This window comes from Phanerochaete carnosa, assembly GCF_000300595.1.
Source record: "Phanerochaete carnosa HHB-10118-sp unplaced genomic scaffold PHACAscaffold_1, whole genome shotgun sequence".
NCBI lineage: Eukaryota > Fungi > Basidiomycota > Agaricomycetes > Polyporales > Phanerochaetaceae > Phanerochaete > Phanerochaete carnosa.
In genome coordinates, this window is record NW_006767628.1 from 2,557,032 (window position 1) to 2,574,725 (window position 17,694).

The 17,694-nt window shown below is 54.4% G+C and overlaps 7 protein-coding genes across 7 annotated transcripts; 5 read left to right on the forward strand and 2 right to left on the reverse strand.

Moving 5' to 3' along the window:
• The first annotated feature begins 176 nt into the window (after positions 1 to 176).
• PHACADRAFT_247015 (uncharacterized protein) lies at positions 177 to 1,773 on the forward strand. Its single transcript, XM_007390219.1, has 8 exons — positions 177 to 318; positions 375 to 451; positions 509 to 778; positions 829 to 912; positions 966 to 1,130; positions 1,192 to 1,340; positions 1,391 to 1,539; positions 1,600 to 1,773. The coding sequence occupies exons 1-8, from the start codon at positions 237 to 239 to the stop codon at positions 1,653 to 1,655; spliced, it is 1,032 nt and encodes a 343-aa protein (XP_007390281.1). The 5' UTR covers positions 177 to 236; the 3' UTR covers positions 1,656 to 1,773.
• A 743-nt stretch (positions 1,774 to 2,516) lies between these two features.
• Positions 2,517 to 4,605, forward strand: PHACADRAFT_83835 (glycoside hydrolase family 18 protein; the record flags this gene model as incomplete). The annotated part of the gene is made up of 9 exons (XM_007390220.1): positions 2,517 to 2,606; positions 2,672 to 2,755; positions 2,814 to 3,058; positions 3,113 to 3,202; positions 3,264 to 3,361; positions 3,420 to 3,480; positions 3,536 to 3,723; positions 3,782 to 3,920; positions 4,503 to 4,605. Coding segments are annotated over 9 exons (1,098 nt in total), but the record flags the coding sequence as incomplete, so codon positions are not given.
• Positions 4,606 to 5,476: 871 nt separating this feature from the next.
• PHACADRAFT_247019 (uncharacterized protein) lies at positions 5,477 to 6,485 on the reverse strand. Its single transcript, XM_007390221.1, has 3 exons — positions 6,343 to 6,485; positions 6,181 to 6,288; positions 5,477 to 6,123 (listed from the first exon to the last, which is right to left on the reverse strand). The coding sequence occupies exons 1-3, from the start codon at positions 6,460 to 6,462 to the stop codon at positions 5,617 to 5,619; spliced, it is 735 nt and encodes a 244-aa protein (XP_007390283.1). The 5' UTR covers positions 6,463 to 6,485; the 3' UTR covers positions 5,477 to 5,616.
• A 704-nt stretch (positions 6,486 to 7,189) lies between these two features.
• On the forward strand, positions 7,190 to 9,069 carry PHACADRAFT_133680 (uncharacterized protein). The gene is made up of 7 exons (XM_007390222.1): positions 7,190 to 7,583; positions 7,636 to 7,895; positions 7,946 to 8,161; positions 8,219 to 8,266; positions 8,324 to 8,611; positions 8,676 to 8,761; positions 8,818 to 9,069. The coding sequence occupies exons 1-7, from the start codon at positions 7,252 to 7,254 to the stop codon at positions 8,851 to 8,853; spliced, it is 1,266 nt and encodes a 421-aa protein (XP_007390284.1). The 5' UTR covers positions 7,190 to 7,251; the 3' UTR covers positions 8,854 to 9,069.
• Positions 9,070 to 9,194: 125 nt separating this feature from the next.
• On the forward strand, positions 9,195 to 10,711 carry PHACADRAFT_247022 (uncharacterized protein). The gene is given in 6 exon segments (XM_007390223.1): positions 9,195 to 9,469; positions 9,525 to 9,685; positions 9,735 to 10,102; positions 10,122 to 10,266; positions 10,322 to 10,370; positions 10,439 to 10,711. 6 exon segments carry the CDS (start codon positions 9,379 to 9,381, stop codon positions 10,510 to 10,512), a joined length of 888 nt encoding a protein of 295 aa, XP_007390285.1. The 5' UTR covers positions 9,195 to 9,378; the 3' UTR covers positions 10,513 to 10,711.
• On the reverse strand, positions 10,702 to 11,288 carry PHACADRAFT_155961 (uncharacterized protein; the record flags this gene model as incomplete). The annotated part of the gene is made up of 5 exons (XM_007390224.1): positions 10,702 to 10,754; positions 10,834 to 10,921; positions 10,973 to 11,055; positions 11,106 to 11,184; positions 11,238 to 11,288. 5 exons carry the CDS (start codon positions 11,286 to 11,288, stop codon positions 10,702 to 10,704), a joined length of 354 nt encoding a protein of 117 aa, XP_007390286.1.
• Positions 11,289 to 11,523: 235 nt separating this feature from the next.
• Positions 11,524 to 14,517, forward strand: PHACADRAFT_83166 (uncharacterized protein; the record flags this gene model as incomplete). Its single annotated transcript, XM_007390225.1, has 10 exons — positions 11,524 to 11,843; positions 11,895 to 11,982; positions 12,035 to 12,270; positions 12,322 to 12,463; positions 12,516 to 12,695; positions 12,746 to 12,811; positions 12,846 to 13,024; positions 13,082 to 13,411; positions 13,465 to 13,991; positions 14,045 to 14,517. 10 exons carry the CDS (start codon positions 11,524 to 11,526, stop codon positions 14,515 to 14,517), a joined length of 2,541 nt encoding a protein of 846 aa, XP_007390287.1.
• Between the last annotated feature and the right edge of the window lie 3,177 nt (positions 14,518 to 17,694).

Below are 17,694 nucleotides of genomic sequence, written 5' to 3' on the forward strand. Positions count from 1 at the left end.
AAGTAAGAACTGGCGTGCAAAAATTAATGATCTTTTCTTCGAAGTGAACAAATGGCGAGCTGAGGTGGATTAGAGTCTGGGTACTTACGGTCGTCAGAGTTGTAGCATAGCGTGCGAAACTTGACACGCGGCTACGGCTCTGTGATGGCTCTCAGTTGTGGCTCAACGAGGCACGGTGGAGGTGAATCGCAACGGCCTCGTCCCCGTCTCCAACCTCCACTCTCGTCGCAGCGGTTATGGGAAGGTCGCAGACAAAGTCCGTCGCTCGTGTCTACGCAGATGTTAACGCCAAACTGGGGCCGTCCTGGTACGAATACGGTGCGTTAGAGAGTCGTTGTATACGATCATTTGCCTGTGTTTAAACGCTATATCAGACAACCTGCAGGTACAGTGGGGCACTCAAGATCATTATGAGATAGTTAGGAAGGTCGGAAGGGGCAAGTACTCCGAGGTCTGTCCACGCAGAAACCCGTATGATTCATGGCTAAACTCTCATCATTTTGCCTAGGTCTTTGAGGGTGTCAACATTGTCAACGAAGAGAGGTGTATCATCAAGGTTCTCAAGCCCGTGAAGAAGAAGAAAATAAAGCGAGAAATCAAAATTCTCCAGAACCTTGCTGGTGGACCGAACATCATCGCACTCCTCGACGTCGTTCGAGATCCATCATCCAAAATCCCCGCACTCATCACGGAATACATCCACAATGTCGACTTCAAGGTTCTCTACCCCAGGTTCAACGATTTTGACATCCGATTCTACATGTTCGAGTTACTCAAGGTATGTGTGGCGCTGCACAATGCTCGCAACGTGTCTGAGCATGCTGTTAGGCTCTGGATTTCTGTCACTCCAAGGGCATTATGCATCGCGACGTGAAGCCTCACAACGTCATGATTGACCACGAACGTAGGACTGTAAGAACCATTCTATGAAAGCTAGACTTGTCATGTGCTAATGCTCTCGTCAGCTTCGTCTAATTGATTGGGGTCTCGCCGAATTTTACCACCCCAAGACAGAGTACAACGTCCGCGTTGCGTCGCGTTACTTCAAGGGGCCTGAGCTACTTGTAGACTTTCAGGAGTATGATTACAGTCTTGATATGTGGAGCTATGGATGCATGTTCGCTTCCATGGTAAGTGCCGCGCTATTACAGTCAAGGCTACAGTCAACGAGCATCGACACTCTTGTCCTAGATATTCCGCAAGGAGCCCTTCTTCCATGGACACGACAACTACGACCAACTGGTCAAGATTGCGAAGGTTCTCGGCACTGAAGGCCTATATCAATACATCGAGAAGTACGACATCGCTCTCGATCCTCAATATGACGACTTGATCTCGAAGTAAGCGGAGCCTTTACCTATTTGCCCTGTCCTTCTCAAGCTACTTTCAGCTGGCCGAGGAAGCCCTGGACTCGCTTCGTCACCTCAGAGAACTCGAGGCTCGTCTCCAATGAGGCCATCGATTTCCTGGACAAGCTGCTGCGATACGACCACCAAGAACGTCTTACTGCCCGGGAGGCGCAGACACACCCATACTTCGGTATGCTCTATTATTGTCGCAGATGTAGCATGCGATGCTCATACGTGTTCTCTGATGCAGACATGGTGAGGCGGGATGCAGCACGCGTTGTTGATAGCGACGGGTCGGGCGCGTGACACTGTACCGCAGTGATGTCCTTGTGCTATTCCATAACTACTTTTCGTAATGCGCTCACCAGTCCTAATAGCTGTATTACCACATTAGATTGTCAGAATACGATCTATTGTATACCTCGCTGATCCCTCGGGAGCTCGGTCAGGTTGCCAATTCGGGACACGTGGTCTATTCCTCCGAAAGCGCGACGAAGCTACGAACAACCCTACTTCTCCTCGGAACGTCTTCCATGGCATGCTCTGTTCTATCGCTGTGAGGAGAGCATGGGATGTTATCTTGTGCGTCCTTGCAGCATGAACTTCCTTGCACGCCGTCGCTATCGCAATGTGGTCTGCCTTCGGCAGCCATTCTCACCGCATGTGTCTACAGCTTCCACGGCAGCCTGCAGATCCATACCATGCTATTCTAACCCGAGTCAGGCAGCAGAGCTGAGTGAGCTTACTACTCATGCATGCGGTCGCAGCGCACACATGAGCGATAGCAGACCGTGCCACGCTTGGAAGTCGTCAAATTGGACACTAGGCTAGTAAAAACCTCGGTATGTCGTACATGTATAAAGCGCGGGATTATGTGACTTTCGCGCTTCGGTGGCCTACGCTGCAGCCCCATTCCTGCCTGGGACCTGAAGACCGATGGCTCCGTCTCTCGTGTCTCTCGCGTTAGCACTTGCCCTCGTCGGCGCTCAGGTCTTCCTTGTTAGCGCGTTCGACAACACCCTGTATGACAACGTGAGCCTAGGCCCGTTCGTCCCTGCAACGTTCCGTCAGTTGATCGTGTCGTCTTTGTGCTTCTTCACAGGTCGCAGTGTGAGGATCTGATATCATACATGGCCTACGTCCGGTCGATGCACATGCTGATGAGAGCGCCACAGCTACTGGGGCCAGAACTCGTACGGTGCCGTGAACAGCGCCGACACCGCGAACTGGCAGAAGTCTCTGGCTTTCTATTGCCAAGTACGTCTATATGACATTCGCGTGCCCTGGGATATATGAGAGAATTGATGCCTTCCGCATGTCAGGACGACGCCATTGATGTCTTCCCGATGGCCTTCCTGAATGTTTTCTTTGGTCCAGGCGGTGAACCCTCGCTGAACCTCGCGAACGTGAGCTTTAACGTTCTGAGCATGCCGGCATACCTCTCACGCGACCACATGGATGCAGACTTGCAACCCCACCGACAACGCAACTTTCTCTGGGACAAACTTACCGATCTGCACATCCGTTGGCACGGACATCCAGACATGCCAAGCTAAAGGCAAGATTATAACTCTAAGTCTCGGCGGTGCAACGGGATCTGTTGGGTTCTCGAGCGACAGTCAGGCGGAAGACTTTGCAGATACCATATGGAATTTGTTCCTCGGAGGAAGCAGCTCCACGCGTCCTTTCGGAGACGCCGTTCTCGATGGGTGAGCGACTAGCTTGCATTGGTACTCGACCCCTTCTCACTCGACTTCGTGCAGGGTTGACCTCGATATTGAGGGTGGCTCTTCGACCGGTTACGCGGCCTTCATCAACCGCATTCAATCGAACGCTGCTGGGGCTAGCAAAAAGTGAGTTTCTTTGTTAAAGCTCACGCGCACAGAAATTTTCATAGCACTTGAACCTTGACAGATACTATATCACCGGCGCGCCGCAGTGCGTGTATCCGGACGCGTCTCTCGGCGGTGTCCTGAACACTGCGAGTTTCGACGCCATCTACGTTCAATTCTGTACGTCATAAAACTTTCCACCTCGTTTGGGACTCACAGATCTCCACGCAAATGTCAGATAACAACCCTTGTGGTCTCCAGAACTTCAACGAAGCCTCCAACTGGGACTTCGGCATATGGTGCAGCCGGTCTTATCTTCGCACGGTGGCGCTCTCATACTGATGACATCGGCAGGGACAACTGGGCACGCACCATCAGTCCTAATCCCAATGTCAAGGTCTACATTGGTGCACCCGCGTCGAGCAGTGCGGCAGGCACCGGCTACGTGCCAATCAGCACGTTGCAAAACATTGCGACCCAGATGCGCAAGGCCTTCCCGTCCTTTGGTGGCGTGATGCTCTGGGACGCGTCCCAAGCCTATGGTCGGTGCCGTCAACGATTCACTATCGCTGACACCGACAGCTCACGATTGCCTTGCAGCAAACGACCGTTACGATCTCGCGATCAAGAACGCGCTTGTGGCAGCCGGCGGTACTGGGTTCACCTTCCCTGCATGCTCTGCGCCAGCGTTCGTCTCTGGCTCGGCCTACAACGCCGGCTCTCAAGTGTCGTACCAAGGGTATGCACCTTGCCCTTCCTGCCAAGCTGCGTCTATGCTCACACCTCATTTTTCGCATGATTCTTGCACTAGCTACATCTGGGAGGTCTGTAACCCTGAATTCTTTCTCGAAAGTCGCGCCTCCTCCTGACTGCCCACATGCACGCAGGCCAAGTGGTGGTCCTCCTCCACACCCAGCTCCAACGAGAACGGCGACTGGAGTGCCAGTGAGTCATCATCTTGCTTCGCTTGCCGCCCTCGCACCCTGACCACCGTGCCCCAGTTAGCGCATGTGCAGGTGGCGCCACCGCGCCTAGCAGCAGCGTGCCAAGCGGGCCCTCGTCCAGCAGCAGCAGCAGCACCGCGCCAAGCAGCTCCCCGTCGAGCGGCGGCAGCTGCAGCGGCGTCGCGGCGTGGTCCAGCACGGTCGCGTACACAGGGGGCCAGCAGGTATCTTACGGGTAAGCACCGCTTTCACGGCCAGTCTTGTGTCAGCTGCGAACGGTTCGCGCAAAACCTTGCGCCGCGCGGCGCGCCGGACACGACGCGCACGTCACACCTTACGTCCAGACCGTGCTGACGACCGAAACTTGCGTCCTGCAGCGGACACCTGTGGACCGCCAACTGGTGGACCGAGGGCGACACACCCGGAGGTGAGTCTTCCATCTCCCGTCAGCCCTGCGTTTCGAGTGGAATGGAGAGCTAAGCCCTGTCCCCCCTGCTGCCTCGCCAGGATCGGCCGGCTCCTGGGCGGACGACGGCGCCTGCGGTGTCTCAAAGCGGGGAGTCGAGGCCAGCGGCGAGCAGGAGCTGCCCGCGCCGCTCCCTTCTCGCTCAAGGGTGGCGTCGAGGTTCTTCCGGCTGTGAAAGAGGCCACCGGCGGGCGCGTGGACGCGACGCAACACACGCCCATGCACACGCGCGCCGCCTGTCGCAGGCTTCCATGGCGTGGCGCGAGTTGACCTTGCGATGGCGTGCCGGAGGCGCGGTGCTGAGACGAAAGGGAAATCGTTGCGCAGAAATTCTAGAACGAGCTTGGGGGGGGTTGTGCCCAAAAAACGGGCTGTGTATTCTATTGTCGCTGTCTTACAGAAACGAGCGAACGAAACTGCCGTCGGCCTTTCAGCGCGCTCACGGGTGGCCATTGCGCGGACTGGGAGTTAATATTGGCTCTTGGAGCACAGCCACGTCTTTGACCGAGCTGTGACATAACTTACGCCATGTCATTTCCTGTGCCCTGCATGGAAAGTCATATTTAGCATCCTGTGTCGGCTTCGGCATCTCGGATACGCTCTTCGTGCAACTGGCAGGCTTCGTACACGGGACCGCGAACATACGAAATAGCCAGAAAATCCTTCGCAGAAAATTTCAGGGAGACGTACCCGCAGGTCGTGCGCTGGCGCATGATTACAATTACGGCCTGCTTACAGCATGCGTACACGCTGGCACATTACATGGAACTTGCCAAGTGGCAAGACGAAAACCGCTTACGATTGCAGCTTCGCGCGGGAAGCTTGGCAGTGTTGACACACGGACACGTATTTCCGACGGGATACGGTAATAAGAAACGTGATAGTAGTTTTGAGTACAGCTGACAGACACCCATGCAGTAAATAAAGAAAACTAAAATGCTTTGACGACGATGGTAAAAACTACAACAAAACAACAGTGAATCCCAACGCAGACTGAGGGAGAAGAGAACAACGGCAGGACGCCGCTAGTGTGACGAAAGAGGGCTGCCAGCTTGCCGATCTGCTTCTTGATATTCCGCTCCCCTCGATGACAGTAGCGAGCCAATAGTCATGGCTTCTCGTGATCTTGGAGAGCCACCACTGTGGTGTGATGACGATTGTGATGAGTAGGGAGACGTAGAGTAATGCGGGGCGTCGAGTTGCGAGGGCACCGCCCGCTCGTAGTAAGCACGGGAGCGGTAGTCCCCGTAATCTGACCGATTCGGCGACCGCGACCGGCGGCGTTTACGCAAGTGCGGCGAGGAGAGATGCTCGTCTGATGAGCGTGATGATATCGACGAAGCACGTCTGCGCGATACTGGTGACTGGGTGTGGACAGTCGGAGACTGCTGGTAGAGCGACGTCGGGGGCGAAGGTAGCGGGTACTGTGGCATCACATGGTGCTGGACAGCATATGCTGATGACGAAGTCTGCGGTTGTGTCCTGTAGAGCTCGAGCAGCGTGCGCCGCAGGTTACGGTCCGCAGCCATTCGCTGCGTAGGACGACGAGTAAGCAGATGATCCGGACACGTTAAAGAAAGCTAGCTCACGTTGTCTTCCGCTGTCTTTGCGTTCAAGAGAGCAAAGAGCATGTCACGGTCGCCGTCGCCCTTGGCGGTATACGCGGCGAGGATGTCGTGCATGGTTGGTGCGGCACGCTGTGGCGGAAGGGTCAGAAACGACATAGCTGCGGGCTGGGTAGAACAACATACCTGGTCCAAGACACGAAGCGTGGACGCGAGGAGAGCGTCTGTGTCAGTGTCGAGGGCCCTCGAGTAGGAGCAGGGAGAGTTGGAGTAGGACGAGGCAGGAGGCGATGGTGCGGAGGACATGGTGTACGGCGAGAAGGGGGACGTGGAGGAAAAAGCTGAGGGAGAGACGATCCGCACCGGAGGGCTTTTTGAGTGAGAGCCAAGTCGAGAGTCTATCTTTGACACTCTGAGCTGGATACAAGTAAATATAGATGCCAAGCCTCTGCACACTCAATGGTCCCTGGACAGATCGCGGGTTCCCTCCGACGATGGGAGGCGGCCTGCGGGATCGCACAGGCGTGGCTGCCCACCGCCGCCGTGTTCTCGAGCATGGCGGACGACGCGGGCGGGGGGGCGGGTACGTTGGGCGGAGGTGTGGGGACGAGGAAGCGTGCGCGCCTACCGAAGGCGACGATGGTGTTGCAGCCCGATTTGGAGAGACGGAGACTAAATATACAGACTTTGGCTTGGCATCGGTCCTATTTTAGCGCATCGAACCGTGTCCAGGTGTGTCACCGCTGGAACACCCATTCACCGCCCGCCACCGCTCACGGATTCTCCAGCGACTTCACCCGTCGAAAAAAAAACGCAAAGGCAGAAAAAAAATTGCTGCAGCTGCGCGGTGGCCGCCGTCGCAAAAAGTGGCCGAAAGCCGACCCGCTGATGCCATGCCAGGCACGGCGCACGCCAAGCCATCAGCCTCGCCTCCTGATACCGAGTCACACACAGTCACGTCGCGCCGTTTATAGCCAACGCGGTTCACGACTGCTCTCACTACCACCTGCTCCAAATCTATTCCCATCGCTTCTTTCTCATTGCTCCGTCTGCCTCAAGCGTCCTCTCGTGCCTCAAGAGCCCGAGATAAAAACCATGCCAATCTTTGACCAGCTTCCGCAAGACGTCCTCGACGGAATATTGCTCAGTCTGCCCGATTTTACAACACTCTCGGCAGTACTCAGGACATCCAAAAGTCATCTGTATAATACATTTCAGGCCCATCCCAAGTCAACCGCGCTCTCAATCGCATACAATTTGGTCGGACCTGCTTTGCCTCAGGCCGTGAGAGTCGTGTTCAACGCCGACCCGAAGCTGTGTGACGAAGATACGATTCTCGCGGACCGCGTTCTGGATCGTGATGCCTGTGAATTGCTCCAGCAGAATGCGGCGATCGTGCAGCGGCTAGAAGACCTGTTCAGCTTCAGGTATGCTGGCCACCCAGCCACGACATGCGCCACAAAGCTGACAAGAGCCCAGAAACAAGGACCGCTCCTCGGCGGCGAGCAAACTCACGTCCGAAGAGTCTCTGCGTTTTCACAGGGCGGCATACCGGTTCTGGCTGTATTGTAAACGTGTCCAGGCCGAACTGGAAGAAAACGACACCGGATATGAGCAGATCCTCGATTCCTGGCCCACCGACGGATTATTGGAAATAGACCGTGTGGCCTCCTTCCTCCAAGACGTCTTGTCCTGGACCTTCGTTCTTGGCACTGAATGGTCAGACGGGTGGGATAGCAGTCTGTCTCTACCCGCACCATCTCCAGGCCTCTGCTGACAGCACCGCCAGGTCCGCCGGCTGTGCTTTTCATGGGAGGTCCGGATACCGCCTTGTCGTACTGGGAAAGCGCGGAACTGCCGGAGACCCTGTGGGTGTGGCATCTCACATTCAACTTTGATGAGCAACTCCGCACGACACTTGCACGAAGGAATATCAAAGCGGACGCCCAGGTGACTGAGCGAGCAAAAGCTATTATTGACACAGCATACGGGAGCCAGGATGACTGTTGGTAATTTCGCGCGGCAGCCCTCGAGCCTTCGCTAAGCGTTCCCGTCAATGTAGGCTATCGTTGTCATGAGCCGAAGGGTTTAGATCTGTGGGGCCGGCCAAGTGAGTTTGCAACTGAATTGTGCACCGCTCCAGGCTAAATTTTGGCTGCTTGATCAGACTGGCAATTGCTACGTGGCATCATTTCCGTGCGCAGGTTGATTCAGACCCTGGAGGGCAACCTTTCGAGGAACAGTCACGAGATGTCGCAGCTTGCTGATCACATCCAGGCCCGAGACGATGACCTCAGGCTGACATTCGACTGGGCTAAATTTATCGAGGAGCTCTGTGACATGGACGGTGATGCGGAAGGGCCTTGGGACAAGGACCAGTGGTATTGCCTCGACTGTTTACTCGCCCTCGTCCGGTTGCGCCTGCGCGAGTGGTGGACGGCCACGAAAGTCAAGGGTATGTCTCCTTTTAGGCTGCCGCAGCCGATTCCTCGCTTATGACTTCATTGGTGGCCACGCAGAAGGCATGCAATTCAAGCCTGACTGCTGGTACGGCTACAACTGCCGTACGCAGGTCCACAGAGCCCAACATGCAACTAAACTGAACGTAGGCATGCCCTGGCATGAACTAGCTTACCGAGGCTTACGGTAAATCTATCATAGCACCTGTGCACCCCCACCAGAGGCGATCCTGCGTGATATCAAGACCATTGAGTGAACCGAGATATCTAGAATGCAACGCCTGTGTCGGGATTGCCGCGAACGTGTCCCGATTTAGGATCAAGCCACAAGTCCGCTTTTTGTCCACTTCTTGTACTTCTTCCTCGTTTTTATGAAGCTGTGTGATGTGAAGCTCTCCGTCATTGTAAATATACCTGGCCTGTCTCGACGTTCCCTGCCGCGAACTGCCCGACGCGAGGCGCATCCAGACGCCCATTAATGACCGACAAGCGCCGTTTGAGCGTCAGTATTAGTCGCCGCCGCCTGGAGCCGCCGGAAGTGAGCCTGCGTCCCAACATGATGTCCGCCAGGGTACAGAGCATCTGCACCCGCTCTACGGCCAGGTTGTGCCACAGGTCATTCGCCAGAGGACAGACAACGCGCAGCAGAAGCACAGCGCTGCTCCGCCGCTCTTTCGCAACACACCGAGACCCGCTCCCGAGCTCTTCGCTCCTTTCGAGTGCGCTCGACCAGAAGCGTGCCAGGGCGGGGCGCGATGACTCCATGGGCCCGTTTCGTCTCGGTCTCGTTCCTCCAACACCGAACGACCAGGGCGAGGTGAAGAAATGGTCCGAGCTGAGCATGAGCGGGAAAGGTGCGCAAACATGAACCACTCGGGCTCGCTCGAACTCATCGGTACATCGGTGCAGTCGGCCGCGCGACGGCCAGGACCACCAACCTGTTCGTCATCCTCTTCGGGGCGGGCTTTTCGGCCATGCTTGTCTACGCCCTGACCTCAGAGCTATTCTCGAAGAACTCGTCGACAGTTCTGTACGGCCAGGCGTGCGAGCTGATCAAGTCTTCGGACAAGGTGCGTCCTCTGTACCATGCCGCTTTTCATCCCTGAGACTCTTTAACAGGTTAGCCAATACCTGCGAGGGCCGTTCGTGTTCCATAATAACCCGCCGTCCGCCGTGCGGCCGCGACATCGCAACGATCGCGTCGCGTCCCAGATAGCCCGAGACTCGTCAGGACGCGAGCACATGCTGCTCAACTTTTTCGTGCAGGGACAGCCGCACAACGCGGCGACGATACCACCCGACCAGTCGGCATTCCAAGCGGCCGTCGAGCGGGCGAAAAACTCGGCCTCTGCGCTGTCGGACATGTCGGCGGACGAGCTCGTGGAGTCGACGAAGAGCTACGCGTCCGACAAGTGGGAATCCTGCAAAAGGCTGTTCAGGTTCCTCAGTGGTGACCCGCTGCCGTCCTCGCCGTCGCCACCGATGCCGTCCGTTGAGCCGAAACAGGCAAAAGCCGGTCGGCGGCTGGAAGCAGGGTCTGACGGGACTCTTTGCCGGTCTGCGACCTAGCAGTCCAGAGTCCGCTGGCACGACGGCAAGTACACCGGAAGAAGGTTTTGTAGATGGCGAGGTGCATGCTGACTTGGCCATGGTGCGTGCATCCGGACTGTGCGGTTCGGGACGAGTGCGCTGATCCTCAAATCTAGAACGACCACGGTCAGTTTGAGTTCCGGTACCTAAGGGTGGATATTCCGGGTATGTTTCAAGTTTATCCATTCTCTATGGCAGCATCCCTGACCGAAAGGATTCCTGTGTTGAAACAGATTCATCAGCACCTCGGCCGATACGAGTGTTCGTTATTGGCGGTGGGCCCAACAGCGGCGGACGGCGGAAATAGCGTCCAGATCGCACAAAGCCTATAGCTTCCTCCGTGTAAAAATAGCTCGCTTTCGTTGCACATCTGCCCATGCTATCGTTCTTCCGCTCGATGTCGATCACGGGGACATTTTAATATTGTATTAATACGCGGTACATGTACACATCCGCCGTAGTCCGATGCACGAGCGCATGTCCATGCGAGACATTCTTAGTCACCGAAAAGCTTTTGCACGCGCTTGAGTATGGAGTCTTTAGAGGGATCTGCAGGGGCGCCACAACAGCACAGCCGAGACAAGTCGGTCGGTACAGTGGAAGCAAAGGCGCGGGACGAGGGACGCACCGTATGGATGATCCTTGGAGGGTATCTCGAGCAAGGCGGGAAAGGCTTGGGTGTACTTGTCTACAGTAGGCCTGATCTTCTCCGCGACCTGCTCATGACGTGAGATGGTGCGACAATGAAAACGGGCGTGGACGCGTACATGCTGGTTAATGAGAAGGATGGCAATGTCTTTCCGCTCGGTGTACTCTTGGAAGGTGGCTTCAATGGCAGATACTTGTGTTTCTATACGCAGTCAGATCCGAAAATGCGGTGCATGCGCAGGCGACGCTTACTGGAGTCTACGACCAGGAAGTTCTTCTTGCCCCGCTCGACATGGCCGATGCCAGCCAAGAGAAGACCTGTAATAGTGTCCTGCAGTGACGTGATTTGTGAGAATTACTACGGTAAGTGAGGATATCTCACACCTCGTCCCCAATCACTGCCAACAAATTGCGATCCTTGAATGCGGTGGTCATCGTCGAGGACGACTTGGCATGGGCCGCGGAGGCGTCACTCCTGCCATGCAAGCGCCCTAGGCATGATCACGACCATGACCGCATCGATCAGGCGCCCATTATTGGATTGCATCTTGCGTAGGGCACATGCTCAGTGCACACAGCTTTTTCTTGTATGTATCCTAAGCTGTCTATGCTTGCATTGTATGTAATACGTTTAATTCCCTACACAGGAAACGCAGGGAAGTTCGTGAAGATGGAGAGAGCCGAAAACATCTTCAATCGCCCGCCCGCTGTGTCTGAGGACACCGTACAATATGTGCTCTACCCGCCCAAGGAGCAATCAGACAAGGCCTCGGTCACCACGCTTGCGGTGCTGATGCAGAACCACACAGACTCTCTGCTGCCCGACATGCAGTGGCACCGGGACGGCTTCCAGCTGAAGGTCATCTCGCATCCCCTTGGAAGAGGTTTCATTCTGGAGGGAAGGATGAGGGTCGGAGACTCGATTGACGACGAGTGGTGTGCGGTGTGGCTGCTTCGCGAGATCACCGCAAAGTGGGACGTTGCTGTCAGGTGCGTGACTACTCTTGCAAGCGTCTTGCGCTTCTGACACGATATCATCAGAGTTTTCGATACAGACGGAGAGTTCCTGCTTATCGAGGCGGCGGACGACCTTCCCTCCTGGATTACACCAGCAAATTCAGAGAACAGAGTACGCACGAACGATCATCTCCGTGTTTACGTGTATGTTGACGGGAAGTTAGATATGGATCTACCAAACCCACCTACATATCGTCTCGATTGACCACACGGACGCGAGAACAACTAACGTACGTAGAAGGGGATATCCTGGCACTCGCGAGGATGACGAAGCCGATCCTATGGAAGATGATAGTAGCTTTATAACCGAGCAACATGCTGTCGACCTTGTGCGCAACTCTGTGGCCGGCTCACAGGCCTCAGCGAAGATAGAAGAGGCTGTGTGGCGAAGAGTATCTGGGTGTGTTATGATTTCATTACTCCGTTCAGCGTCGCTCATGTTGTCTTTTAGCTATCCAGCCAGGGCTAGGGCGCATATACACTATGCGAGGGCTTGTCTACCGGTAGACATTACCAAAGCGCTCACGATCGATCCTTCGCTCGTTCAGAAGGCAGTTGAAACCTTCTACACGAGAGATGCGCTACAGCTGCGGGTATGTACGCTCACATCTGTTGACTCACGTCATCTAATCGATCAATCCGTAGGCCGCTCATCGTATGGCTCGGTTCCCACCGGAACCGTCGGTCGAAATGACAGTGAGGCTCACTCGTACCGCCTACGCTCAGATGGTTGGCCAAAAGTTCTACCCACCGAAGATATTTGGACGTTGGACGGAACTCGAGGATTCTCCCGAGCACAAGGTGAAAGACCTGGGGATGAAGATTGTACGGAAATTATCCTCGTCTCCATGTTGCGAAACTCACACCATTATTAGGCTTGTGGATTTGAAATGCTCTATCAAGAGAGCAAAAACCGCAAGCTCCCCACTGATGCAATCACGGTGCGTCGTCCTGACACTGATCATTTCACACAAGTCTGACGCTACCAAGCCCGAAGCCCGCAAGGATGCGCTCAAGCAAAACAGCGACTATCGACAATTCCTCGAAAATTTGAAGTCAGCAGGCTACTTCAAGAGTAATCTCGAAGGCTCTCAGACTTGGAACGAGTTAGAAGACAAAGCTGTGAAGGCGTTCCTAGAAGCGCGACGTGACGAGTATGGAGTCATGGGCATCACTGCAGTTTCGGGGATACTGATTTTCTATTCGTGTAGTGATGCATCCCGGACACCATTCGCCTCGCTTGCAGACATGGCCATCTCAAGTGTTGGCAGCGTGCCTTCCATTCCTGACTTTCCCCCAGACCCAGACGATTGGTTGAACGCAGAGTCGTTCGATGCTCTACTCGAAGGATCATTTAGACCGCCCACGGAGAAGGTTGCAAACGACGGGCCCGTGGCGAGTGAAGCACAGCAGAGCGATGCGACTGCGCAACAGGAGGACGAATTGGGTAGGGAACAGGCTTCTCGACTGCGAGATCTGGCTCAGCAGGTGGAGGAATTTGTCGAAGGTAAAGGCGATCTCGAAGGCGCTCTATTTGAGGAGTAAGTGCGATGAAGGTTTTACAGCGTCTCTGGTCTCAAGCTTCTTCTCGCAGCGAGAAGCCATCGTCAGGCGATGACGACTCTGATGACGAGTCTTCTCAGTCTTCCGATTACGAAACGCGTATGGACGTCGACGCGAAGCCCGCTATGTGGGATTCTGAACGACAGGCAGCAATGGAAAAGCTCGTTCCAGGTATCGACCCGTCCGAATACGGCATGATGCCCTCGTCCTACTACAGCAACTCTCAGCGCGTCGCTAAAACCACGATCGAGACCGAAACGCGAGATGAGGTGCCCGACCCCGCCAACCAGACTATCGGCTCAGCTTCCGCGCGGATGCGCCCCATCCGTCCGCCCATCCTTCCACGAGACAAGTACGAGGGCGTCGATTCGGACGATGAGACAGACGAAGAGGACGATGGGGACGAGGAGTCTGAGGAAGAGAAGCCACAGGTAGAGGGCGAGATTGAGATTGACATGGAGCAGGAACAAGAGGAATTCTTAGAGTTCGCTCGCCAGGCTCTCGGGATATCAGAAGACCAGTGGCGTGACATTGTGAAAGAGCGCAAGGATCAAGGCGGTGAGTTCTTGAGCCCCACAGCCATATACGTAGGACTGACAGTTCCCAACCAGCATTTGTTCCGGATCTCAAGCCTGTGTCTCCTCGACGAGAAGCTGCCTTGACCCCGAAAAAAGGGTCTCGGAAGGCACCAGAAACCAGCACAGGGCGTTCTGACGCAAACTCGGAGCTGGACTCTTTTGAATCTCTTATGCAAGCCATGGATGCCGAGCTGGCTCGATCACGATCACGCGGTGCGCGAGGGTCCTCCGGGAACTCCGACAAGGGAAAGGGCAAGGCGAGGGCAGAGTCCCCTGATGATGGCGACATCGAGGCCGCCATGGAGTCAGAGCTACAGACGATGCTGGAAAGGGGGCAGCAGGACGATGAGGGCTTGGAACTTGCTGACGAATCACAGCATGCAGAGTATAACCTCATTAAGAACTTCTTGGAGAGCTTCAAGAGCCAGGCTGGGCTGTCTGGACCAGTCGGCAACCTTGCTGGACGGCTGCAACCAGGGTGGCAAATCCCCAGGGATGAGACATAGGATCCAGGATCTACTGTATGAGTTTGAATGGGAGCAACGTCACGCGTCACAGGCCTCAGACTCGGACTCGTATACTATGATGGCACCCTGGTTTATAAAAATTGAGCAAATCTGCTTCTTGTAGCTTACCACAACCCCTCTTCGTGAGCGGTTTTGCATAAATCGATGTGCGCACACCTTGACTATGTATTCGCATTTTTGTTGTATTTTATTGAGGTCTTGCAAGAGCTGCGGATCGATTCCGGTGCGCAAAATGGGACCTGCTCCCTCGTTTATTAATTTCGTCACACTAGTGTCACACCAGATGCCGTCGAGCCGTGCTGCTGCCGTGTTTAGATGCGTAGATGAGCGGTAATGCCTTCTTCTGTCCATTAGGAACAGGTCCGGAGGGGACCTGGGGCCTGCCAGGTCCTCCCCGGTTTCCCATGCGCATTACTGACAGCCTCCAGTGGCACTGTGCTGAGCGTAGGATCGTTGCGACTTGCTGTCGAGAGCCCCTCGTTGCCTGCCGTGTCTGAGATCAGGCGGAGTGACAATTTCATCACACCTTGCCCGTTCATTGTAACGCTCCACAACTGTTCCTTCTCTGTGCATGTACTTAGCACTTTTAAAACAAAATATATCAGCCTACCAGGCTCAGTGCAAGTGCACAAGTTCATAAATGTGGTCGCAAGAATATTTGGTGAGCGAGATCTGGTTGGATCTAGCCATCAGTAGCATGTTTCAGCCAGTTTTAGACTGCTTCTGAGCATCTACAAAAATACCATACCGTCTTTCACCTTATGTCTGTCATAATATGGGTATCATATTATAGCATGAATACAGAGCTATCTCAAAAAATATTCCCAGCACCTCCGGAGGCAGATTGAAGTAGCAAAAGCAAATTGATAAAGCAGGGAACACTTATAAACGAGGGTGCCATCATAGTAGTGTGTAGGTGGGCGCCGCCGAATTGTTATTCGTGTTTAAAGTATCTTTACACTGATCTAATTGCGCCGTGTTTGCCCGGGATGTGCACACTCGGACAGCGTCTGGGTTATCACCCGCAGCGCGGGAAATGTCCAGCGGACACCCAACCGGAAGAGGTCTTGGTCATGCTGCCACTGACGTGAGTGGCGAACGGCATGCACCGAGTGGGACCCCTCTTCGAGGAGTACGCAGAACCCGGGACAGCTAGGGGTGCAGCGCACTCTCTCACCTTTGCTACTCTTAGGTTGGTTTCTCGGCACAGCGTGCACCTTCTCGTTTCTCACCTTTGCTCACTCTTAGGTTCATTTTGTCTGCCCTCCGTCCCTCCCTTTTACTTGTGTCTCTGTCTGTCTGTCTGTCTGTCTGTCTGTCTGTGTCTGTCTGTTCTGTGGCCTCTGTCTCTGCAGTACGTACGGGTCTGCTGTATACGGGTCGGTTTCGTCGCACGCAGGCGCTCAAGCGTCTCTAATCTCATTTCGAGGCCATCCTTCCGGGGATGGCCGGATTATGCGTAACCAGCTGGATTTCACGCTTGCAGCGCAAGTTCCTTCGCATCACCAGGTGAGACAAGCGCGATTAGAACATCATTTGTTGTCATCTCGACTCCGTGCGCGTGTGTCAGCAGGACCCCTGATAATTGGGCCAGATGCCTATCCGGAATCCGGACGTTTTTGGCCAAATTTTGGACCCTATGCCAGATTTTGTCCGAACGTTTTGACCTCAGCCCTCGCCGAGGCCGGGTTACGGCTGCCGAGCAGGCTCAGGTCAAATTCCCAAAACCCAAGTCAGAAACCCAAATCTGATACCATCAGCGCTCGGATAACCGCCGTACACCACCAACCTCCGAGTGCACTGGCGCCTCTTACTCTGAACATTTGAGTATTTTCAGCATAAATAGTCGATTAATATTGCATGTATACGAGGTTAGAAGTCAAATGAAGCATGTCAATCATCGTTTGCAGGGCAGGCGGTGGGGTGAACAGCGATGGCGGCGTTAGGCGCCCATTTTCCATAGAAGCAGCGCGTCGGGGCTTGGGCCCCCCTTGCCGTCGGAGTCGTTGCAGGTGTGCTTGACCTTGCCCTCCTGTGTAGCTATCTTACTAAATGTATATATTATCAGCTGCTAACCTAGTTATGATCAATATCACCTAGTGAGAACAAGTCATGCCGTACTCGCTAGATTGTGCTACCGACTTAGGGTTAGGTTCTAGATAAGATAATCGAAGCTTTGGGCGCTTGATTACCGCTTCGATAAGTTTGGGTCAGATAATGGTCCTCGGCCCGCTACTACCTTTATTGACCTCAGAGTATACAGATACAGCACCTTACATGTTTTCGTAACATCCAAAAGGCCCAAAAGTGCCATACATAACCCAGACTAATGTTTGTGTGCGGAAAGGTGCTCGGGCGCTCATTATGCGGTTGGCCATCAGCTTTGTGATCCGGACTTGGGTTTTGGGGATTTGACCTGAGCCTGCTCGGCAACCGTACGGGTGGGTGGTCCGGACGTCGGACCTTCGACAAAGGCGGGCCTGATTTTTGTCCGGACGTCAGCGGGGGTAGGCGCTTGGCCGACCAACCACATGATATCAACCTATGTCGGCCCGCCCGACGCTAAAAAGGGCAACACTGAGATAAGATCGACGGACAGCATGGCTTGGATATTTCAATATTTGCTTGTCTTACTTAGATTAGAGATGTAACCTTGTGGAATAAGAGAGATTGCACAATCTAAAGTCACAATTGTTACAGCTGATAGCTGGCTCGTTGCACAAGTGAAATTTGCATCGGTTAACATTGCCACCCCCTCGCACTCAGGACGAGGTCAGTATTATTCCCTATTCAAGGAATGGTTCTAACATAGCTTCTCTGTGCAGTGCTCATGCTCTATTGCCGTGGCGGCAGAAAGAATGGTACGCACGCGTGGATGCCAAATGAAGACAAACTTGATGCGGTATCCTACATCATTGTGCAGCTGTACGAGCATGCAGTTCAGAACGAGTTCTGCGGTATCCTTTGACAGTTCTCTGCATACCAGGTATTTGATTTGCCCACTTGTCCTCCGACTGCTTTCTAGAGCTACTACCCGGTAACGTGACCTTGTCGAATAATGGCCGCAAACTCACTCTCGGTCAGGAAGCACTCAGCATCTTCCGCTCACTCCAGTCGACACCTATTGCTCAAAAAGTTACTGAAGCGGTCAAAGAA